Below are 25,531 nucleotides of genomic sequence, written 5' to 3'. Positions count from 1 at the left end.
TTTTCAAAAAAACAAAGTAAGAAGAGGCTGAACTTTGCTAACCATTGGGTTCTCCACTAGCCTCTTCCCCCCAACTTTCCCCATAAAAGCAACCTCTACCAATAAAAGAAAGCATCCTTTACAAGAAGCTCCCTACAGCATCCTAGCTCCTTGAGTGCTTACCATAGTCTGATTTCTGGACAGCTGACCCAAAGTTTGTTGATTTTACTGATCCTCAGAAAGCCACTCACTGGCTAAAGTCTTAATGGTGAATACGGTCAAAAAATCAGATGCCCCTGCCTTACTGTACAGAATGAGGAGATGGACAACACAGTTGCGTTTGATGCACTGTGGTGAGACATATGAGGTATCTTCTTTGTCTTCAATCAGCCACATTTGGGCTGAGTAGCTCTATTACATCTTCAAAAAACTGAGCTCCAGTTCTTGATGGAGACAGAGGAAGGTCATTGAGGAGGTGTTTCAGCTCAAGAGCTAAGTGAAAAATGTCTTTTGATTCAGTTCTGCTTGTGGATAGCAGTCATCTTCTGGATGGAAGAGGGAGTGAGATGACCTAGAGTCTTGAATTGGTGGATCTGCAGGAACAGAAACTAAATACAGTGGAGACCTCTTAACTGAGTAACACCATGAGATGGATTTCCTGACAATGTGTCAATATTAAACTAACTCAAGTTTAAACGTGCATTGGGAGTGATCATGCACCTGTTTTTCCAAATTAAATGCATCTGTACCATTTTATGAACAAATCCTTTCTCAATCATTATGCAACAATTTTTTTTAGGAAAAAATGTGTATTTATTTAAAAGTACAGCAGTTCAAATAATCTGTACCTTTTGTGAGTCTAATACCCTCACGTTCAAGTCAGTTCTTTCATATTTCTTATATACACAAACAAGTCTACTTCATCTAGCATCAGGAGTAACTGGTCACCTTTGAGATGGATCTTTTGTTCTTTCTCCATAAGGAATAAACATGTAAATACTAAATTTAGACTTGAACAATTCATCTGTCTGAAAATTCTAAGGGTGGTATTATCTAAACTTGTTTCTATTCACCAAAATAAGAAGAGTACATATTATGAAGTATGGAAATCTGTAAGTATAGTAGCTACCTGAAAATTCCCTCAATCTCAAGAAAGCCTATTACCAGATCATTATCAAATTTTCATTATAAAAATAAGAATTCCAATAAACATTGGATTACTTCCCGTAGAATTTAATTTTATAAATTTACAGTATATACTCTCATAATTATTAGATCATAGGTCAACAAATTAGGGCCTGTTAGCCAATTATAGCCTACCACTTACTTTTTAAAATATTAGGTATTATTGTAACACAACCATATTATTGAATATTTTTTTGAGACAGGGTTTCACTATGTAGCCCACTCTGGCCTCAAACCAATGATCTTCCTGCCACAGCCTCCCCTGTACTGGGACTGCAGTGCTGGATTACAGGTGTAGGCCACCACTTCTGCTCATCTCCTTTTCATGGATGGTTCGTTTCAGGTTGGAACAGCAGAAAAAGTGGTTGCGACAATAGCCATAAAATCTAAAACTCCTGACTTATATAATTATTAATGTAGGTTTAACGTAATTTATAACTTGAAACTGTTTAAGTGAAAGAAAAATAAAAGGTAGAATTGAAATTAGATATAAATGAATTTTTCAAGCTGAACACAAACTAAAAATAAATTCCAAAGAGGATATTTATCTCATCTTGATTCACAGCAAGAAGCTAACTCTTAAACAAACACACAAACACACACACACAAACACACACACACACACACACGAATGGGATGCTATAGAACAGATATATTTAAGAACATATAGGAACATATAGGTAAGTGCCATGGATGTGCTATGTAAATTCACCTCAACAAATTATTTTAAAATAAGAGTATATACAGTATTTTATGGGTTTCTACCTTTAAGTGAGCCATGTTACATTACAGTGGTTAGATATGTAAGTTACATCTTACCTAATAATGTGGTTTCTCCAAAATTTCTTAGCTCATCCCAGACCCTTGTGTATATTCTTCTTTGCCAGTAGATGGAGACAACACCACTGAAAGTTTAAAAGACATCATTCCCTGTTTAAAGGGAGCTTGCTGGTCTGAAAAAACTGGGGGGAGTCTTAAACCAAAGACCTCTCCGTTTTTAAAAAGCTATGTCAAAACCACAAATTCAAGGGAAGTTACCCAATATTAACTATGGATAATCTTTAAAAATTTAGTTGAGGGAATTAATTATGTCCTTCATAAAGTAAATAAACCATAATACTAACACTGTAATCATCTCTATAGTTTCTAAAGCTCAACCTTCCTGTTCATTGCTATTTAGATAGCTGGGTTACTTTTTGTTCACTTTCAGAAAGTGGAACTCAAAATACGCAAAAAAGAAGTTTTTGGAATTCTGTAAAAGTAGCTATAATATACTGTATAGTTTTTTAAGCCTTAGTTAATATGTACTGTTATAAGCCTTTTTTCAAACAAAGACAATTATCCAGGTCCACAAGTAATAGCAACTTTTAAAAAGAAAAAGCGGAAATGGTAAAAGCAATAAGAAAAATTTCAATATAATATATTCATACTGAAAGGAGCCAAATGAATCTACTTCATTTCACTACTCAAAAAACAAAACAAACAACAAAAAAACCCAAACGAAATCCAACAACAAAACTACACAAAAACAATCCAGAAGCCATTAGTAAAAGATAAATTTCAAATCGAGAAACTTAAGAATTCAAATAAGCTTTCCTTTTGAAATTCAAAGGTCTAAAAACAGTTTTCAAAGTCATTCAAAATAAATGAATAATAACCAACTACAAAGAATAAATGGCAAAGCTACTGCATTGAAAACAGAGCATTAAGTTACTTCTATATTACTTGTGTCAGCCTTAAGACACCTGTCCCTTAAGTGTGTTAAAGATGAGCAGTCTAATAGCTCACTCAGAAAAAGCCTTAAACCAAGTAACAAGTCAAAGAAATTCCTAAAATCCATTATTTTATGTATCTTTTCCTCTTCCCCTAATAATGTATCAGGACTAATATCACTTTAAAAGGAGACGAATATACTATTCAGATATTATAATACCCATCCAGATTAAATTAGAATGAAGACCACTAGTAAAATACCCTCACAACTCATGACTACATAAAGTATTGGCAAAGTAGCCAAGAAACATCTATTTAACTCTAAAATCTTCTAATTCCTGCAAGACAACAACTGAAATCTACCTAAAAACCAAAACAAAACAACAAAAAAACATAACCACTTTATACCTGCCCACCAAGAGCACACACAAACCAGGGACCTGGTCATTACTCACATAGCAAATGCTACAGCCTTATTAACCCTCGAGATGGCTTCCCCTTGACAAGAAATTTTTGACTTTTTTCCAATCTTTCAGCAGCTTGTGTATGTAGAGGTTATATGTATGTTAACAAATGCAAACACACAAAAGGATTCTGCAGTTCTTAAAGTATAGTCATTTCTTAATTAAGCCAATCCTCTGGTGAGGAAATTCTAATGAAAGTATGGCCAACCAATAATCCACAGTAAAATCTTAACACTACTTATATTTTGCACTGTAACCTGTCCACCAAAGACGAAAAAAATGCTTGTACCTAATATAAAGTAGTAACTACAGGAGTCCTTGAATTCTGTGATTAATATAAATTAGGTATATTACTGTAGTAAATAAAAGTGACCAACAAGGAATTAATTTTTTATTATTAATTGGATTTATGGGGAAAAATAAAGACAAAACCCCCAGGTATTAACCTGGCAAGTTGTTCTCAGGGATCTGTATCAGTGTTCCTTGCCTCCACCTGCTGGCAAAGATTATGAAACTAGTAGAGACCACAAGTCAGAAAAGTTAGTATTTTTTTATTACAAATTACTGTTTCATGTTAACTATCTAGCATAATGCTACTTTGTGTTAATAAACCATTAAAATATTGATAAAACTACTAATAAGTCTACAGAAAGACACACTAAACATCACAAAAATTTTTTTTCTTCACTCAGAATGTTACCTAATAGTTTAAAAATTAGGCTTAAAATGTCTTAATTACCTGATAAATGACATCTTGGAAAAGGACTGGAAAAGTGAGTGCTGCATCTTCCAGCTCATTCAAACTGCAGTGCACTAGTGTTTCATCCTTAAAACAAACACAGAGAAAAACAAAACATTAACAGAAACTTCAAACAACAGTGTGATGAAGTCACCATCACTCTTTGTGGAATTTGTGTTGTATATGACACAGCAAATTAGGACAGCATTTCTCCTAAAGTCAGTGGCCCTCAAATATACTTCTTAGAGCAATAAACAGCACCAGAACCTCCAAAAGTATAGCTCTATCTCTGATGATTCACATTCAGTGTGCTGCAATAAGCTTCTCAGTTACCTCTAAAGCAAGTCTGAAAACCACTGCTTGAGTTCTACAGTTCAACTTTTTGTGAAAGAACATTTGTTACTCCTTTTATAATTTAACATCTTGAACCATGTGCCACCACAATCTGCATATACTAACTACATTTCTTGGGAATTAGCTCGTGAAAGCTTAGAATCTATTTGTTTTCTCATATAACTCATCTCAGTGAGGTTTTTTTTTTTTTAATAATAATAAATGTGGGTATATGTGGATATGTGTGAGATATATATCTGGGGCATGGGGGCAGGTGACAGGGATCAAACCCAAGGCCTTGTACATGCTAAGCAACTTCCCTACCACCACTGAGTTTATGTTCCCCATCCTCTTATTTTTTTCTCCCTATGTGGTTAGCCTCACTATATGGTTAGCCTTAAACTCTACTTGCCTCAGCCTTCCAGCTGCTGAGTAAGGGCTTGGCTCCCTGCTAACACTACTAAAACAAAGTAAGAAGCCAGGTGTGGTAGCATACAATCTCAAGCACTTGGAAGGCTGAGGTAGGAGGACTGCAATAAATCAAGGTTTGAGGTCAGCCTGGTCTATAAAGCAAATGTTAGGCTAACTTGTGCTATACAGCAAGATCTTGTCTCAAAATATCACACCTCTAGAATGAAAGTCAAGGTATATATCAAGGTATCTTAGTACTTATAAGGCTAAAAGAGGAATAAGGGTTCCAGGCCAACATAGGTTCACAGTAAGACCTATAACAAAGACAAAACTGTGTGAATCCATGTATGTGTGTATCGCATACTTGTAAATATATATTTATATAGAGAGCAAATAAAACTGCATTTTCAAAGACTCCTAGCATCTTAAGGTATTTTCTAAACTAAGTCATATTTAATTATATTAATACTTCACCTACTTTTAATAAATTATTCATTCTCAGACACTTATCTTTTTTCTCTTCTGTATTTAATCTTTACCTCAGAATCAAAATATACCCAAATTTCATTATGACTACACCAACTCCTAAATCTCAAATATAGCAAAATCTCTTTAATTTCTCCTTCCATTTCTTCTTCTTGAACTAGTCATGACCAGTTTTAATTTTTTTTCTTTTCTTTACATTTATTCTCTAAAAATATTTTAGGATTTTTGTTATTTTTTTTATATCTCTAAATCGTAAAGGCTATGATTATGAAGTACAAAAACATAAATACTGTACATTAATTAAAAGATGTGCAGGGGAGTGACAGAGCATGTCTTTAATTCTAGTACTTGGGAGGCAGAGGCAGGTGGATCTCTCTGAGTTTTGAGGCCAGCCTGGTTTGCAGAGTGAGTTTCAGGACACCCAGGGATTAAAAACAAACAAACAAACAAACAAACAAACAAAAAAACCCAGTCTCAAAAACACAACCAACTAAAGAAACAAAAAAAGTAAAAGAACTGACTTTAAGATAAATTTTTTGACAAATCAATTTTCTCTTTATGAGACTCCAGTAACAAGTGTTAAACAGCAAGATGTTTTCCAGCACAATCCATTAGATATATATACCTTTTGATGATATCAGAAAACTATAAGCAGATAGTAAATATGGTTTACAAACACATAAATACTAAAATGGGTTAGCAAAAGATACAATATTCAATTCAAAGTTCTTTTCTACCCCAAAGTATAAAATGTAAATTCTTTTTCAGACAGAAGTCTTGCTAAATTGCCTAGCCTGGGTCCAAACCCTCACAAGTTACTCTTGTGTCTCAGCCTCCTCCACAGTTCAGGCTACAAAGCATGTAAAACCATACCCCATAACAGGTATGTAAAATTTTTAAAAATCACATCAAAGAAGAAAAAAAAAAGAAATCAACTCTATTTTTAAAAGTTGATTCGTAATTAAATAAATTGGAAACAAAAACAAAAACAAAAAACGGAAAATAGGGCTAGGGATATAGCTCACCTGGAGAAGGGCATTAGCATGTAAAAAGCCCTACGTCTACTCCCTAATACCAAACACAGGCACAGCACTACATTGCACACCTTGGATCCCAGTACATGGAAGGTGAAAGTAGCAGGTTTAGAAGTTCAAGACCATCCTAAGCTACAAGTAGAGTTTGAGGCTAGCCCAGGCTATATGAGACCTTGTCTTAAGTGGGGAAAGGGTAGAAAAGGACATGTTCTTATAGTTAACTTACTGAAGCCAAATTGTATTTGATCCTTCAGGAAAACAAAATTCTAAAAATAGAGGAAATCTAATTCTAGGCATTTCAATACAATCAAATCACAGGGGCTTTATGGTGCTGGAGCAATATTCCAGTGACTAAGAAAATTTGTTGCTCTTGTAGATGATCTGGGTTCAGTTACAACCATTCATTAACTCCAGTTCCAGGTAGCTGTTTCTATGCAGGCAAAATATTCATACATAAAAATAAACACAATGTTTTAGGCAGAGGATATAATGTAGTATAGAACAACACCTGTGTTGCACAGTAAGACCCTGGATCAATACCCAACATCTCAAAAATAAAATCAAAATAAACTTAAAAACAAATCACAGGGTCTCAAGAATGTAGAGAAAAAAATTTCATTTAAATGCAAAACTAAGTCTTATTTATTTTCAAAATGTGCCAGTCCCAAACAAACTAGTCTAATGCTAGGGTGCCTAAATAAAAACATTTCAAATCACTCAGAACATATTTATAGTAAATATAATAACTGCTTATTCATTTGTATTCTGAATTTTAGCTCTCATTTTTTATACCTGCAAAGAGGACACTTACCAGATCTAAGACAAGGGAGAACTCTGGTGTGCTTCTTGTTTTCAAAGGAAGAGCAGGTTTCCTATTCAGCTGTTCTTCTGTCAGAGGCGGAACATGTTTGATGAAATAATAGCTATAAATCAAATTTTAAAAAAATTTCAACATCTCTATGTTCCATACATATAGAATAGTACTAAATTCTAAATTTTAATTAGCTTGTCATATACTTAGCTATAGAGCACTTGCCTAGAATGTGCAAGGCCTTAGGTTCAATCCAATTACAAAATAAAAAAAAAAGCAAACTTGTGATGGTTAGTCTTTATTGTCTACCCCACTGGATTTATTAGATTGGCACAAAAGGAACTGCTATGCCAGACTAAATTTTAAATCATAACTAGACTCAAACACATCTTCATTAATCCCAATAGGAAGAATTAACACATTTTCTCCTACGAGAAGTAAAGTTTGTTTATTCCTGCAGTGCAGCTGCACTCATCCTGTGGGTCCTGACCCCTCTGGAGTAAAAGGGGTCTTCACAGGTTGCATATCAGATATCCTACATGTCAGATTATTCATATTACGATTCATAACAGTAGCAACATTATTTATAAAGTAGCAATGAAGATAAATGTATAGTTGGGGGTCACTATAACACGAGGAACTGTATTAAAGGCTCTCAACATTAGGAAGGTTGAGAACCACTGCTGTAGTGTAAAACTCCCGGGTCTCAGGACTCAATGAATTCTTAGACAGCATTTCTGCATGCTGATGGTAGTGTAAATGTTTTCCCTGAAAAAAGCTCCTTTGAAGTACTATGCTGTTTCAGCCCATCTCCAGCTACTTACTACCTCTTCCTCTTCAAGTTCCCATTGCAAAATGTAATTTGCTATTGATATTGTGAGTTTGTGTCATGTTTTACAACACATTTTAAACTCAGTAAGAAAATTGCTTGAATTTGCTTTTTGTTTTTAATCACTTCCATAATATAAAATAAATATCAAGGGCTAGGCATACATAGTGGCTCACACCTTTGATCCCAGGACTTGTTAATGTAAAGCCACACTGGTCTACATTTTGAGCTCAAGGCCAGCCAGAGCTACATAGTGAGACCCTATCTAAAAATATACAAAAAGCATATTTTTTTGTTTTTGTTTTTCGAGACAGGGTTTCTCTGTATAGTCCTGGCTGTCCTGAAACTCACTTTGTAGACCAGGCTGCCTCGAAATCAGAAATCCACCTGCCTCTGCCTCCCAAGTGCTGGGATCAAAGGCGTGCGCCACCACCGCCCGGCCAAAAAGCATATATTAAGCAATAAGTCATTAGCAAAAGAAAAAAATATAAGAACTGCCATTACAATGATGTGTAGTATTTCTTCATTTATATAAGTATTCCAGTACCAAAAGATGTATTTCAACAATGCTAAAGGCTGTAATTACTTTTGCAACAATCTAACAGGATCACCTAGAAGACTAAAATTCTGAGTCTTTTAAGGGTGTTTCCAAAGAGATTTAACAATGGGCCAGGGTCCTGACTGAATAAAAAAGAACAAAGGCGAAAGCTAGCAACACAGAGCATTCACTTCTCTCTGCTTTCTGACTGTGAATATACTGTAAGCAGCAGCCTCAGTGCCAGTCCTGCCTGGCACAATTAGCATAGTCTCACTGCCACAGCCCCACTATGCTAGACTGAATCTTCAAGATGCAAACCTTCCCTAAAGTATTTGGTCACAGCAATGAAGCCATGAATAATTCAACACTTAACCCAGTAAACTAATTTAGAAAACAACATGTAAGTAAAAATTCACTAAGTACTAATACCCACAGCTCAAGGTCATAAGCTCTTTGTAAAAACAGATGCCTCTATTCATGAGATTATCTCCCTCTTTTATGTTGAAATATCCCACTAAAAATGCATCTACTATACCTAGACTAGCAAACTTAGTATTAAGAAAATATAAAGCCTGAGTTAAACAATGCAGAGTACTGGCTGTTCTCCCTTAGGAGTGCCCAGATAAATGAGAAGTGGGGTTCAATGTCCAACATCACGAGAGCATCCTGATGTGTTGCTGACTTGAGAAAAAGTTGAAACTCAATATTCAAAGTAAGACTTTCTGCTAGACAAATATCATTTCCAGTTTTATCGTGAAACTGAAAATTGTTCAAGAAAAGAAAATTCGATAACCAGGAAACAACTCACGGGTCAAATACTTCCCAGTCTTCCTCATAGGTGGCCTCTGCATGGGCTGACGAGTATCCACTCTCTGGAGTTACTGGTGCTATTTATTTAGTAAGAGAAGAAAAGATTACTTTCACTCATCTGTCACAAAATACACATTTTTATTGTTTCTACAAGGAACTTCCTGTATTTTAGATTAACCACAATTCATAAAGATCACTTAAAAGCAAATTTAGGTAAACAAACAACTCTCTATATAAAGAAAATTACTACTATCAGTAACATGCCAAACTACAACATGGCTAATAGAAGATGTGTATCTATGAACTAAGAGGAAATCTACTATTATTAGAAGATAATATTCAGCAATAAAAACAGCAAAAAAAGTGTGCTAGTTAGTTTTTTATTAACAAGAGCTAGAGTCCTTTTAGAAGAGGGAACCTCAATTAAGAAAATGACTATCAGACTGGCCCACAGACATGTCTGTGGGAATTTTCTTGATTAATTGTGTCTACCCCACAATGGGTGGTGCCACTCTTAAGAAAGTGGTCCTGTTTGATACAAACAAAATAAAACAAACTCGAAGCTAAGTGAGCCACGAGGAGCAAGTCAATAACAAAGTTCCTGTATGGCCTCTGCTTCAGTTTCTGCTGTGAGTTGGTTTTTGTTGTTTTATTTTTAAGGTTTTTTTTTTTTTTTTTTTTTTTTTTTTTGAGACAGAGTCTTCTCTATATAGTCCTGGCTATCCTAGGATTAAAGACTGTGCCACCACCACACCTGGCCCCCAAGTTGCTTTTTATACAGCATTAAAAAGCAAGCCAGAGCAATCAATTTCTAATTGGACAGGGTTTACATGTAGTCAGTAAGTACATGCTGACGACAAACCACATACAGTTGTAAAATCCAAGACCCACAAGCACTCTTTATGTAGTCCACTAATCCTGAACAGAGATGCAACTTGAGCACTAGGTTAAGTCAAATGAGCTAGATAAAAAGAAGAGCACAGACGCTCACTATGTGGCTGTTATGAGAGAGGCTGATCACCTGGCACAGTTTCAAGCAGTAAGTTCTCATGTGCTATTGTACCAGGACTGTAGATACAAAAATGTACTTTATATATCAAAAAGCTAGAAAAAAATGAGATAGATAGGTTTAGCTTAAATACTATAAAATGTACATGTGAATAAAACATCATGTAGCACATACCTCCTCTCCCCATTTGTGTCTGTAGACAGGAAGTTACTGTCTTGTTTTTGTTGTTTTGAAACAATGTCTCACTAGGCAGACCAGATCAGCTCTGAACTCAGTTTGTAGCCTGGGATGGTCTCAAATTGCTAATTCTCTTGCTTCAGCTTCCCAAGTGTTGCAATTATAGGAATGCTCCACCATTCCTGGCTTTTCTTTCTTGCTTAGATTTATTTTATTTCATATGTATGACTGTTTTGTTTGCATGTATGTTTGTGCACCATGTGAATGACCAGGGCAAATGGTGTTTGATCCCTTAGAACTGGTGCTACAAACGGTTATAAACCTGAACCCAGGGTCCTCTATAAGAGAAGCAAGTGTCCCTAACCAACAAATACTGAGTCATCTCTTCAGCTCCTAATAGCTCCTATTGTATAAGACAAGGGTCTTCCCTATTAAATCAAGTTGGCCTCAAACTCTCAAACTTTTGAGCTTTCAAATGTTGGCAACAATGTAATTTTTCTGATATCACCTAAATCTGAATGAAAGAAAGTAAATGGAAAAGGGAAAAGGAAGCAAAGAATGAGATAGAACAGGACACACAGGAAAGGAAACCTAAGCACAAAGAAGAGCCCAAGAAAATTATATGTACATTTGTCCAGGAATTTCAAGGGCTTTTTTTGTTAGTAAAAAGTTAAGAAAAAAAAGAAAAGAAAAGAAAGAAAGAAAGAAAAAGAAAGGCTTGGAAGCTAGAGAGATGGCTCAGCAGTTAAGAGCACTCACTGCTCTCTTGCAAAGGACCTGGAGTCGGTTTTCAGCTCCCATGTGGTGGTTTATAATTGTAACTCCAGCTACATGGGGTTTGACGCCCTCTTCTGGCCTTTGCAGGAACTAGTAACTACATAGTGCAAAGACACACATGCAAGTGGAACACAAATACACATAAAACAAAATTTTAAAAAAATGAAAATGGTTTGTGAGGTGTGTGTAGAAATCACTGCTTTTGAAAACTTTGCCACTTCAAAATAATTCAGAAGCAATTCTATATTCTGTGTCCTATGTATCTATTTGAGCAAAATCCACATCAGCTGACAGATATATTAAAACGAGAATTTTCTAAAATGGTAACTTTAGCTTACTCTAAAGAGGGCAAAGGTGCTTGCAAGGTAAATAAGTAATGTCTAAGTAAAACAAACTGCTAAGTGCTAGCTAGGATTGTGGGTATGTCATCAAGCCCAGCTGTTTATCTACTTTTGGTTGTTTATTTTTGAGATGGGGAATGTAACTATGTTACCCAGGATGGACTTTAATTCCTCAGGCTCAAGTCCTGCCACTTAGGAAACAGAGGCAGGCAGATTTTTGTTAAGTTTGAGGCCAGCCTGGTTTACAGAGCAAGTTCCAGGATATCAGGGCTACACAGAGAAACCATGTCTTCAAACCACATCCCCCCAAAAAACTTTACAATTAGTAATAAAAGGCAGCATTTTTATCATTCCCAATTACCTTTTTATTAACACTACTGACTTATCTGCTTATTTATATACTTTATTTATTTTGATTTTGAAACAAAGTCTCTGTGGTCCTGGAACTCACTATGTAGATCAGGCTGACCTTGAACCCATAATGGAGATCCATCTGCCTCTGCCTCAGCCTCCTGTAAGAGATGAATGTCACCTTCTGTCAGTCTTTTCATAACAGTCCGGAATACCCACAATATGCATTTACCACTACACTATCATCATTTTTCTATATATTTGGCTCTTTAACTTGATCCAGAAAGTTTGTAGTCAAGGAGCCTATCTTAATCATCTGTGTCAAATATTCCCATCACAAAAACCACTGTAGCTGGGAGTGGTAGTAACAAGCCCCAGGAAGCTGAGGCAAGATGGTACATGCTTTTGATCCCAGCCCTCAAGAGACAAGGAAAAGCATTATCTTAGAGTTAGAGGCCATCCTGGTCTATAGAGACAGTTCCAGAACAGCCAGCACTACACAAAGAAACCTTGCCTCAAAAAAAAAAAAAACATCAAAACAAAAGAACAACAACAAAAAAAAAAAAATCAAAAAAATGGAAAGAAAACAAGTAACCAGTATTTAAAAAGAAAGAAAGAAAGAAAAGAAAAGAAAAGAAAAGAAAAGAAAAGAAAAGAGAGAAAGAGGCCATGAGCAAGTCATAAAGAACCAAACTACCCACAATTTTTATTTTTACTTTTTTGAAACAGGGTGCCTCTATGTAGCCCTGGCTGGCATGAAACTGGCTATGTAGAACAGGCTGGCTTCAAATTCACAGGTATCCACCTGTTCTGCCTCCTAACCTTGCTTCTGTTCCCAGTATTATGGACTCACTTGTTAATCTCAATAATAAAAAATAATCTTAATAATCTCAATACTCTTAATAAAAGTTTGGGGCATGTTAGTTTTAGTTGATTCATTTAAAACATATTTTTCTGTTTTTTTTTATTTTATACTAGTACTACTAGGTTATACTTTACAGAAATTTCTTAATTATAGCTATTTTATTTGATACTTAGTAATGGGGATGGAATCCATGGCATCAAAGCTAACAAGGCCCTCGACTAACAAGCCAAGTCCTCAGTCCTACAGTTCTTTTAAAACTTCTGAACACAGAAAGACATGGCAACACATGCCTTTAATTCCAGCATTCATGAGGCAGAGGCAAGTGCATCTCTTGAGTTTGAAGCCAGCTAGATCTACATAGGAGGACGCTGGAGCTATGTAATGGAAATGGCCAAATACAATCAGATCTTGTATTTTTTATGATCATGTACCACAGTACTTAGGAGTAATAAATCCAGATCTTGTGTCCACATTTCAATGTCAACTATTGCAGGGACGTTAAGTTAGACCTTTGTAAAGACTTATGACTAAGCTGCAAAGCTTGGGACAGTGGAAGACTCTCCTCTGGGCAAGGGGGTCTCCACTTATGACTCAAACTAACTAAAGGGATAAGACTGCCTCTCTACAGCCACTTTAGTCTGAAAGATCTAAGGCATATGATGACAGGATTCAGGGACAAATCTTGTTCAGTCTTCTTTTTAACTTCAAGTAAAAAAAAATAGGCATTCAATCTAGCCATTTAAAAATATTAAATATTGTGTTTTTATAACCATTCATAAGATGTGTTAAGTATTTTCTTCACCTGTAAGGGGTGGGATATCCCGGGTAACTGTTTCTTCTGCTTCTTCTAACCCATTATTTAGCGATGGCCTCACTTGAACTGCTTGATTTGAGTAAGCTGCTCCATTAGCTGACGTAGTGCTGGTAGTGATTTCATCCACCTGTTCCATGTCAAGTTGTTTCACTATCTCCTCAGCTTCCACAGCCTGTCCTGGGGAATCTGAGCCTGACGTTCCTGGAATCGTTTATCAACAAATCATGAATCACTTCAAAGCAACAAATATTAAAAAAGCTAAATGCAAACAACATTATGATTTATTTATTTTTAAGATTATGCAAATAAAAGCTAAACTGAGGGTACCATTGTTTGAAATTATCTATAAAAAACTCAGCAAACAATGGGAAATGAGGATTTTTTTTGTCTTTCAGTAGTAGGCATTGAATCTAGAGATTCACACATACTAGGCAAGCCCTCTGCCACTGAGCTGTCCCTCAGTCTCCACTCAATTTTTAAGGCAAGGTGTCACTAAGTACTTCAGTCAGGGCTTGAAAATTCATTCAATCCTCCTGCCTGAGGCTCCCCAGTAGCTTGGGATTACAGATAGGTCTGTGTCACTAGGCCTAGCTATATAATATTTATGAACAAAGTTTTGTTAAGTTCTCAAATAGTTTGCAAATACCTCCTAAGTCAAATAACTACAATGGAAAGTTAGAACTTCTCATTAAAGTACTATGTGTGAGTTATTTGATAAACATCATCACCAAATAGCTCTCCATCTTCCAGTTCAAATACACTAAACCTAAGAGCCATAATGACAACTACAATTTTCAACCAGAGCAATGTTATCCAAGAACAGGCTAAATGGTTTCCTAACCACCAGAATCTTTTTACTAAAAGACCCAAGGTTAAATCATCTTTAAAAGACATATTAATTTTTAAGGCATGATTAATTTCTCAGTAAGAATCCATTTAAGTAACACAGAATAAAGACTTACCAATTCTTCTCCCACTATGAAATACTATTTCTTTCTTCAAGTAAAATTTTAAACAAAAGTAAAATCAACTTCCAGTACTTTCCATTTCCTTATACACTACTCCTCTTCCCTTGGTGCTTTAATATTAAACCCTCTCCTGAAAGAGTATGTCTTTACCTGATACCCAACCCCCTACATTTTTATTCTTCCATCTCTAATATTCACTTATCTCCACTGCTACCAGCTAACTGATTTCTCACTAATAGGCAAAACAAATAAAGCAAGAACACTTCTACTTTTGAGCTTAATGTTGTTTGACTATGTGGTTCTTTGCTTCGATATAACATATACTATTGACAACATACTCTTAATTACATAAGTCTAACACACAGCTCGTCCTTTGCCATGTAGTAAAGTGCAATGCTTTGCCAACACCTGTACTCACTCTCCTTTAGAGCGTCTTCCTTCCAGCCTTAGGAAAAAAATGTCTCTCTGGTGTTTCTGTGGGAGTTTCCTACCTCTACCTGCCCTTCTGACCCCAGCTCAGTCAACAGCCTCTCAGTTTTCATGGCTCTCTTCAATCTCTTACTACCAGACCTTTCTTATTCTTAGACATAAGGATATGCTTTTCAGAGATACAAACAATTCTTTGGGCTATGTGACTTCTTTGTTTTTTTCTTTCACAATAAAACCTTCATAGACTACCCTTCTTTTATTTAACTAACTCAATGGTATTGAGCTTCCAAATTCAAATGTTACACGCTCAGTCAGGTGTGTCTTTTTAATGCTTGCCTCTGTCTCCTCTCTGACAAAATATGCCAGCAAAACCAGAAGATCTTTTTTTTTTTTTTTTTTTTTTGGTTCTTTTTTTAAGATAGGGTTACTGTGTATAAACCAGGCTAGCTTCAAGCCTAAGAGATGTGCTACTAAGTCCAGCTCAAAAAGATCTTTAAAAACTAGAAAAACTGTAATTGTAGTTAATGTTTAACTGTCTAAAAACAGGTTTTACTTACCATTTTTATTTGCTGGTGAAAAAAAGTTGAAGACAGGCGAAAATATGGTCCCCAACAATGTAGTCCTTGGAGGACTACCTGAGCAAGGATTATCTTCTAATTTTCCATTTTGTTTTATATGTTGATTTGTCATGTCATAACTACCAGCTTCTAAGAAAGAAAGAGGAAAAAAAGTAATGTCTAGAAAATACTGCATTTCAGGTGTGTGCTATAAATCATTTTAAAAATTCTTTCCTCTCAAAGTATTTCATGTAGACTATTCATGAATGTTTAGCAAAGGAATCCTGAGGCCAATTTCTTATACATCAAGCAATTTTAATGTATTTACAATGTTTATAAATGTTAACATTCACTGAGTTTTTCAACACTGATCTACATCTAAAGTTAAATAGCTGAAGAGGTTTCAAATCAGTACAGAACAAGAGAAAATAAAGAAAATGTATGTAAGCAAGCAAACAAGTTACTATTACTAATTCCAACACACAGACACAAGATTTCTGCTGTTTACATTTTGGGACATTGGTTATTTCAAACTTTTCCTGATATCTGTCTCTAATGAATGTCAAGTAAATAAATGTAATTTGATCCACAAAGTTGTATACATAATTTCAACCAAGTTGTCATAATGTTGATCCATTTATCTTTTCTTGATGATGGAAACTGAGCATCCTGTGCAGGTATACTACCACTGAGACTGAGCATCCTGTGCAGGTATACTACCACTGAGACTGAGCATGCTGTGCGGGTATACTACCACTGAGACTGAGCATGCTGTGCGGGTATACTACCACTGAGGCACAGTCCTAGCCCTCGTCCATTTACACTGTATGGTAAATAATGTAAATCTGGTATTCTGCCTTTACTCATTTTAATTCATAAAAGTAAAAATTTTAGGAAGATAATTTTTAATTTCACTTGATACTTAAAATTAATATTTAGCACAAAAATAGATTATAAAAACAGGGCAAAAATAGCTCCAAATGTTTTGTTGTTGTTTTTTGAGATAGGATTTTGATTTGCTGCTTGGCCTTGAACTCTCTGTCCTCTGCTCTTGAATGCAGGCAGTAGCCTGCCATGCCCATCCTCAAAGAAGTTTGTTTGTTTGTTTTTTTAATTTTACCTTTTTTACTTATTCACTATACAACCCCCTCACTGGCCCCCTCATTCTGTCACTGCCTCCCACAATCCTTCCCCACTCCCCTTATCCTCTGAGGGGGTGGGGCCCCTCTCAGTATCCTCCCAAAGGCCATGATAGGTGAGGAGGAACTTTTGCTTGCAGTCAAAGGGCAGATAGCATTGAAACATAAACAAACCTCCATTGACTGGACTTTTCCGCCTTACTCGAGACAACTGTTTGTCAGGCTTATCTCCAGTTCTTGGTGTTGATGTGATTAAATTATTATCTATATCACGTTCAATTCTACTCCGTTTTGAAGGATTTTCTCTTTCTTCCTTAAGATACAACAGGAAAAAATTCATTGAGCATAATTATTCTGCTTTTCATTATAAATGAAATATAATACATACTTTCTCCTGTTTTTCATATACTGAGGAAACAGATTACAATTAACATTGAAGAGTGATTGACAATATTTTTAAAGTATGGATAGAGTTATTCTACACGATAATGATAGCCCAAGATCTCTCAATGCTCCTGAATTTCCCATGCTCCTGAAATAACTGAACTTTACAATATGCTCTCGAGTTTCAGCCAACTTTATTATAAAAACTATTCTAAACAATGAAGCTCATTTCTGTGATCTCTAGAATGAAAGCCCCACAGAATCTGCTGGAATTCAGATTGCCAAACGCACAACACCCAAATTCATACCTAGTACTCTATCCACTGCCTTACTTGAGGTATGGCCACATGGCCTGTTTATACTATTCCTTAAGTATGACTCAAAAATATACTGCCAAGGGAGCTGGAGAGATGACTCAGCAGTAAAGAGCAGCTTCTGCTTTTGCTTTTGCAGAGGACCCAATTTCACCTCCCAGCACCCACATGGTGGCTCACAGCCATATAATATATAACTCCATTTCCAGGGAATTCAACACCTTCTTCAGACCTTCACGGGAACCAGGCACACATACATATATATTCAGGCAAAACACTCATATACATAAAAAAATAAAATTAAACAAAATATACTTCCAAGCATTACTTTGATTTACTTTTCTCATCTGTAAGAATTTCCAGAGTCATTACTGCACAAGTCATTTCCCACAATACTATAATGCTCTATATTAGTTTCTAGTTTAGTAAGACAAACTAAAGTCACTGGATAAAGATTAGATTTTTCAAATTATACATGACACCTAATTTATATATACAATATTCTCATCTACCTTTGCTCATTGCTTCACTTTTTTCTTATTTTGGGTAGTTTAAAAAACTTTGTAATTGTGTATGTGTACATGTAGGTAGTGTATGTGTGTGTGTGTTTGGAGGTCAAAGGACCGCACTGGGAGTGACTCTTGGTGGCAAGCACCTTTACACACTGAGCTATCTCATCAGCTCATTTGAGGTACTTTTAAAACACAGTAGCAAAGGGGCTGAAGAGATGACTCAGCAGTTAAAAGCACATGCTGCTCTTCCAGAACCTGATTGTGGTTCCCAGCAGCCCTGTCAGACAGCTCATGACCTCTTGAAAAATCCAACTCAGGAAAGATCTGGAGGCACACTACATACCTATAACAAACATGCACACAGGCATACACATAAATGAAAATAATACAAGTAACTCTTTAAAAACCTACAGTAATTAATGGTTTATTGATTAAGAGAACTGGTTGCTTTTCCAGAGGACCAGGTTTGATACCCAGCACCCACATGACAGCTCACAACCCTCTGCAACCCCAGTTCCAGGGGATCCAAGACCTTCTTCTCACCTCTATGGGCACTAGGTACACAAGTGGTGCACAGACATACATGCAGACAAAATACCCATATACAGAAAGTTAAAACAAAACAACAGTAATGATGATGAGTGTGATGACATGGTGGGTAAAGGCACACACACCAATCCTGATGTTCTAGAGTCCACCCCCACGGTCTATATGATGGAAAGAGAAAACTAACTCCAGCAAGCTGTCCACTGAACACTGGTACAAAGAGGAGTAGAGAGTAGGTTGGTGGTACTCACTCACCACATAGGCACACATATATAAAATATATACCACTATGAATTTCCCACAGGCTCACTATATATAATTTAACTTATAAAATAAATGTGTGGACCTTCATGAGTTGTAATGCATCATATGCATGCAGGAGCCTATGGGGGCCACAAGAGGGTATCAGATTCCTTAGATCTATAGTTAGAGTTTTGGGTTACTATGCGGATGTTAGGAACCAAACCTAAGTTCTCTGCAAGAGCAATAAATGCCCTTAACCATGGAGACATCTCTCCATTCCTCAAATTTACTTTTATTTTATGCACATCACAGGTGTGTCTGGACATGTGTGCCTTAGTATCCATACAGGCAAAAAAAAAAAAACCAAAAACAAAAACAACCCCCCCCCAAACAACAACAAAAAACAAATAACAGTTAGACAGTTGTGAGTTGCCATGTAGATGCTAAGAACCAAACCCAGTTCCTCTGCAAAACAGCAAGTGCTTGTAACTGTTAACTATCTCTCCAGCCCTGTTATATTATTCTAAAGACAAAATCTAGTATTGTAAATGGCAATAATAATTTCCTTTTTGCATCAAGATAGAGAAAACATAGGCCAGCAAGGTAGCTCAGAAAGTAAATGTACTTGCTACTAAGCCTGACGAGTAGAGTTCAATCCCTAGAACCCACAGAAATTGATGTGTCCTCAACTACTCAGCTGTCTTTCCAGTCCCCATAAACTCAATTTTGTATTAGCAACAAACAACTACACAGTTGAGCTTTTAAAAGTATTTGTATTATAAGGAACTAGACAGATGGCTCAGTAGTTAAGAGCACTTCAAGAGGCCCAGCATACAATTCCAAGTACATGGTGACTCACAACCATCAGTAACTCCAGTTCCAGGGGGATCAGATTTAGCAGGGACTACATGAAAGTAGTACAAAAAAAAACATGCAGACAAAAACATTCATATAAATAAAGAATAAAATATTTGTTTTAAAATACTAAAAAGCATTGGACATAGTAGTATCACACACCTATAATCCCAGACTTGGGAGTTGGAGGCAAGAGGATCGAAAGTTAAGGTTATCCCTAACTACATTTTGAGTTCTGTAACTACATAACTATCTTAAAAATATACTCCCAGTACTCAAAAAACAGAAGCAGGTAAATTTCTATGAGTTCAAGACCACTCAAGTCTAGACAGCAATTTCCTAGCTAGTCAGAGCTACACAGTGAGACCCTATCTCAAAAAATAAATGCTAAAAATAAAGTTAAAGGCATTTTAAAACATCAAATACTTAGTAATAAAATTGGTGAAAATAGAGCAAGACTTCCATATTATTCAGAAAAAATAAGATTAACTCCACTGGGCTAGAATATAACTCAGTAACAGAGCACTTTTTAATTCTTAAGAGTTTTGCAATTGTTTAGTTGGTTAGTTTTGAAATTTTTGAGACAAGAGTTTTCCCACTGAGCTCCAGCTAGCCTGGTATTTACTTTGAAGCCAAGGATGGGTCTAGAACTAGTGACATCCTGTATCAAGGCTTACAGGAATGTACATATCACCCACTATACATGACTCCTCTCTATTTTTCCTCCTGAAGACAACAGGCTCATGTAGCCCAAGCTGTCTTGCTATGTATCTGAGGCTAACTTTCCATTCTTGCCTTCACCATCCAAGTCTTTTCTGTTGTTGTTGTTGTTGTTGTTGTTGTTTTTCAAGACAAGGCCTTGCTATGTAGCCCAGGTTACATAAGATTAGAATGCAGCACCATGCTTCGCCTTTTATTTCCTCAAAACACACAAGTCTCACTGTGTTACCCAGGTCATCCTCCTACCTCAGCCTTACAAGCAGTGGGACTACAAGTACTCACCACTGTGCCTGGTTCAAATTTACCATCATCATGAATTGACAGACTCCATATTAAGATGTCCATCCTCGATAAATGATCTACACATTCAATGAATGATGTACAAAGTTCACTATAATAGCAGTGGCAGAATCTAAACTAATTAGTTTAGAATTTAAACTAATTCTAAAATTTATATTAAATTATAAATAAACTACAATCATAAAATAAATTTGAAATAAAGCAAAGTTCAAGTACTTCTATTTCCCCCAAGATTCCACACAGAACAAAGGCTGACTTGGTGGACAGGCCTGTAAACACCAGCACTTGAGGTGCTAAAGCAGGAAGACTGTCTGTTTGAGGTCAGCCTAAGATATATATTAAGACCTCAATTTAAGAAAACAAAAAAAGAACAGTATAAAAGAAAGCATAACATAGGCATAAAGATAAACAAATATTTTGTAATGAAGCTGAATTTAGAGCACAACCAAAACAAAAATGGATCCAAAGGGAGGTGTCTCTGTAATATGAAGTAACCGTGTGTGGCTGGAGATGAGGAGGGAGAACTTTACCATCTCTACTTACTAATTTATCAGCTAAGCTTAGTGTGGCGAGTCATACCTGTAATCCCACACTTTTGGAGACTGAATCAAGAAGACTGGTTATGAGTTGAAGGCCAGCCTGGGTTACAAAGTATAGTCTAAGTCAGACAAAGCTAAAACAACTGTCTCAAAAACACCAACAGGGGCTAGGGGCCAAAGCTCAGTATTTATCTAGTGAATAAGGACCTGGCTTTGAACCCCAGTATCCCATAAGGCAGGTGATAATCACAGCAGTTGAAAGGTAGAGGCTGGAGAATCAGGAGTTCACGGTCATCCTCTGATATATAGAGGCTGGGTTAAAACTAAGCTACATGAGACTCTGTTACAGAAAGAAAAAGAAAAAAAAAGAGATTATCTATCTGCTTATTATTCCTGGGCCAGTGAAATGCCTCAGCAGGTAAAGGTTCCTGCTGCTAACCTACCAAGCAGCCTTGGATCCCTGGGCCTCATGATAGGAGAGAACTGACTCCCACAGTTATCCTGACCCTCACACACGTGTTGTGGCACATATACATCCACATACGTATATATATACGTGCAATTAACAAGCAAATAAAATGTAATAAAATATTTATTATGTTATCATGGGCTATTTCATTCTGAAGATTACTATATTACTATTTAATGCCAGGCGTGGTGGTGCATTGCTTTAATCTCAACACTTGAGAGGCAGAAACAGGTGGATCTCTCTGAGTTTAAGGTTAGCCTGGTTTATATAGAGTTCCACTCCAGCAAGAACTTTTGGAGATTGTTTCAAAACAAAACAAACAAAATTAATCTAATAATGTTTTTTTATATTAAGAGACATAAACCCGAGCCGGGCAGTGGTGGCGCATGCCTTTAATCCCAGCACTTGGGAGGCAGAGGCAGGTGGATTTCTGAGTTTGAGGCCAGCCTGGTCTACAGAGTGAGTTCCAGGACAGCCAGGGATACACAGAGAAACCTTGGCTCGGGGGAAAAAAAAAAAAAAATCTCCAAAAAACGAGGAAGGGGCTAGTACTCGTATGCTGAAGCTTTATTCTAAAATATGATCATAACTGAAGAAAGGGGCTTTCAAAGAGATGGCTATGTTTAAGAACAGTGTATGGTCTTCCAAAGAAGACCTGGTTCAATTCCCAGCACCCACATAGTAACTAAAAACTGTAACTCCAGTTCCAGGGGCTCCAATGACTCTTCTGACCTTCACGGGTACACTGTAGTGCCTGTATATACAAACACACAGGCAAAGCACCCATACACATAAAATAAAAATTTCAAAAGTATTCATTAAAAAAAGGATTTATTACCTATAACCAAATCTATCACTATAAGGCGCAAAAAAAAAAAAAAAAAAAAAAAAAAAAAAAAAAAAAAAAAAAAGATTGTTTTGCTATTTTTCAAAATATTTCTCTCAAACACACACACACAAATGGTCATAACAAAATCAACATCATAAATAACAATGCACATTTACAGAATACACGAACGTTTCTAAAACTGCTTTTCTGCTTTGTACCCTCTAGTCTGAAAAAAGGAGTCTGAGACCAAGCAGTTGGCACCAATTCCAATTTCCCTGGGTTAGAAGAGTAACTGACTTCCTAAGTCATTTATGACAATCCATGACATCAATGTAAAGCATATACTTCCTCCTGTTCAGAAGTCATTCTTTCTTAATGTTGTTTCAGCTGCACATAGTTATTCTATTGCTGCTATGCCCACTGCTCACTGCACTACACTACTAAATACATGTTTTCTTCTTAAAACAGTTTAGAAAATCCTCTTTTGATTTCCATAACACCATGCTCAAAAACAGAGAAGGCTACTGGTACAATGACATGTACCTGTAATCCCAATTCTCAGGATGTTAAGCCAGGAGGACTGCTGTAAATTGGAAGTTAGCCTGAGCTATATAGCAAAAACTTGGCCAGACTGGTCTGTATAGCAAGAATGTGTCTCAAAAACACAAAATGACTGCTGGGAGGTGGACGCGCACACCTTTAATTCTAATACATTCAGGAGAGGCAGGAGGATCTGAGAGTTCAAGGCCAGCTTGGTCTATAGAGCTAGTTCCAGGACAGGCAAGACACACAGAGAAACCCTGTCTCAAAAAACAAAACAACAACCACGACAGAAAGCTAAATGATTTAGTTCAATGTTATGTTTGTCTTGGACTTTTACTATTCTTGGACTAATATTATTGGATATGTAACATTCCTGAAAATATAGCCAAAATGTGTATTATCCTTTAAAATAGGCTCTATTAATATCAGCTTCTCTTCTATACATGCTTGGATAAAACAACCTAAGCATGATGTGTTTCACATAGGTGTGAAGTTAAAGTATCACCTTGGGTGTGCTTCCTTTAATGAACTTTTTAATTGAAGACAATAATCCGGTTTCATTCTTTGATGGTTTTTCTCCTCCTGAAGGCAAGCTATCATCAACCTCTGAGTATTTCCTTTTTGCTCTGGCAGTGCGCTGTGTTTGGATTGGACTGGACTGCTGAGAAGTCTTCCGTGTTCTCAGCTTCATCTTTTATGGGTGCCACATGTAAACCTGTCGGAGAAAAATAACACAAGTTATTACCCAATATGCTCAATAACTTATACAATAAAAATCTATTTCTTCTAAAGAAGATTTTCTAGAAATATATTTTCTATTTCTTTAGAAGAGCCCAGATCTCTAAGAGAACTGAAATAAAAAACTAACATTTTTTTATTTTATATATGGCACTGTATTTTATATATGTTAGCTACCAAATAATTTCAACACATGTGAGATATTGCCTCCTAGAAGAGAAAATTAAGTAATGTCAAACAGTGCATGATCTTTCAAAAACTGTGCTACCTCTACCTATGTCAAATCACAGCCATTCATTTACTCTACAAATATTTATTGAGCAGTTAATTAAATCTGGGACCCCAAGTTAAGTAAACACTGAGACAATAGTTAACAAGGTAGGGAAGGGTTTTGTCCTTTTGACCTTAAGAAGAAAACCCATCACTGGATGGATGAATTTCATAAACACAATTCTAAAAACCAGTAACCTTGTGAGAGTAACAAGAGAGGTTGGATCATCTTGATAAGAGTTCAGTCTTACCACACATAATAAAACCAGAATTACGGGCTGAGATGTGGATCTCTGCTAGATCATATAAGAGGTTCCAGGTTCTTCTTCCAGTAACACACAAATATTTAGAAAGAAAGTATAAGGGTGGCTAGAGAGCTGGCTCAGAGTTAAAAACACTTACTGCTCTTCCAGAGAACCCAGTTTTGATTCCCATCACTCACATGGAGGCTCACAACCAACTGTAACTCCATCCAGAGGCTCTGACAGCCTCTTTAGACCTCTCTAAGTATTAGCACAAACATGGTGCTCAGACACATGTAAAAAAAAACATACATTCAAAAAACATTTTTTTGGAAAGAAAAAAAGAAACAGTATTGTAAATTAACACACTTGTGAGACAAGTTAACCCATAAAATAACTACACAGAAAAATCCAAAATCTGGGGATAGGGAGACTTGGAAGATAGCCCAGGGGGTAAAAACAAAAAACAAAATTCTTGCCTTCCCCAAAAGCCTAATGACCTAGCCATGTTTGTAACACTTTAATCTCATTACTCAGGAGACAGAGGAAGGCAGCTATGTGAGCAGAAGGCCAGCCTGGGATACATGAAAGCCTGTCTCAAAAAAGAATAAATCAGACATCAAAATTGAAAGTATTTGTATACCAAGAGCCCTATGTACAAACTCAAAAAGCAACCCAAGGGCCAGCAAGGGGCACCAATGGTTTGTAAAAACACAGTCTGGGTTCAATCTTCAGGACCCACATGGTGGGAGATGAGAGTCTTATAAATTGTCCTCTGAGCTCCACATGCATACTGTGGCATGCACATGTATGAAGAAAATGTATAAATTATTCATCTTAAGGAAATGATATACAGAATATAGAACCACCCTCATCAGAGACCAAAAATTGACTGAATTCAAAAAGAAATGTCAGCACCAGACAAGGTGGCCAATCTCTTTAACCCCAACATTCTGGAGACAGAGGCAGCTCTGAGGCCAGACTATTCTACAGAACCACACAGCTTTAAGGTCCTTAAGAGGAAAATGCGGCCAAGGCCAAAAAGGCATTGTTTTCTTTCTTTACTATAAATGTGGCCAACCTGAACCCTTTCCTTGATCTAAATCAGAAGACAACTTGAAGGCAAGGAAAAAAAAAAAAGTCAGATTTAAAGCTGTAATTCCAGAAAGAAAAATGACCAATTCTGCTATAACTGAGTTTTGTCTCACCTACAGAAAGCTGATAATAATTAAACTGCTCCAGCCCAACACTAACAACAATAAAAAACT

At 36.3% G+C, this 25,531-nt stretch overlaps 1 protein-coding gene across 2 annotated transcripts in view; it reads right to left on the bottom strand.

Annotated features, from left to right (window-relative positions):
* Positions 1–25,531, bottom strand: part of Ctdspl2 (CTD small phosphatase like 2) — a 52,947-nt gene that overhangs the window by 17,333 nt on the left and 10,083 nt on the right. For both annotated transcript variants that reach the window (XM_034494578.2, XM_076929626.1), the window contains 7 exons: positions 23,519–23,728; positions 16,934–17,072; positions 15,621–15,770; positions 13,655–13,867; positions 9,331–9,409; positions 7,156–7,267; positions 4,081–4,167 (listed from right to left, as the gene is read on the bottom strand). In XM_034494578.2, the coding sequence (XP_034350469.1) occupies positions 4,081–4,167; positions 7,156–7,267; positions 9,331–9,409; positions 13,655–13,867; positions 15,621–15,770; positions 16,934–17,072; positions 23,519–23,704 (966 nt within the window). In that variant the 5' untranslated portion in view covers positions 23,705–23,728. The remainder of the gene's footprint in view (positions 1–4,080; positions 4,168–7,155; positions 7,268–9,330; positions 9,410–13,654; positions 13,868–15,620; positions 15,771–16,933; positions 17,073–23,518; positions 23,729–25,531) is intronic.

The sequence above is a fragment of the Arvicanthis niloticus genome, chromosome 2, assembly GCF_011762505.2.
Source record: "Arvicanthis niloticus isolate mArvNil1 chromosome 2, mArvNil1.pat.X, whole genome shotgun sequence".
Taxonomy (NCBI): domain Eukaryota; kingdom Metazoa; phylum Chordata; class Mammalia; order Rodentia; family Muridae; genus Arvicanthis; species Arvicanthis niloticus.
This window is presented reverse-complemented; position numbering and strand designations above follow the sequence as displayed.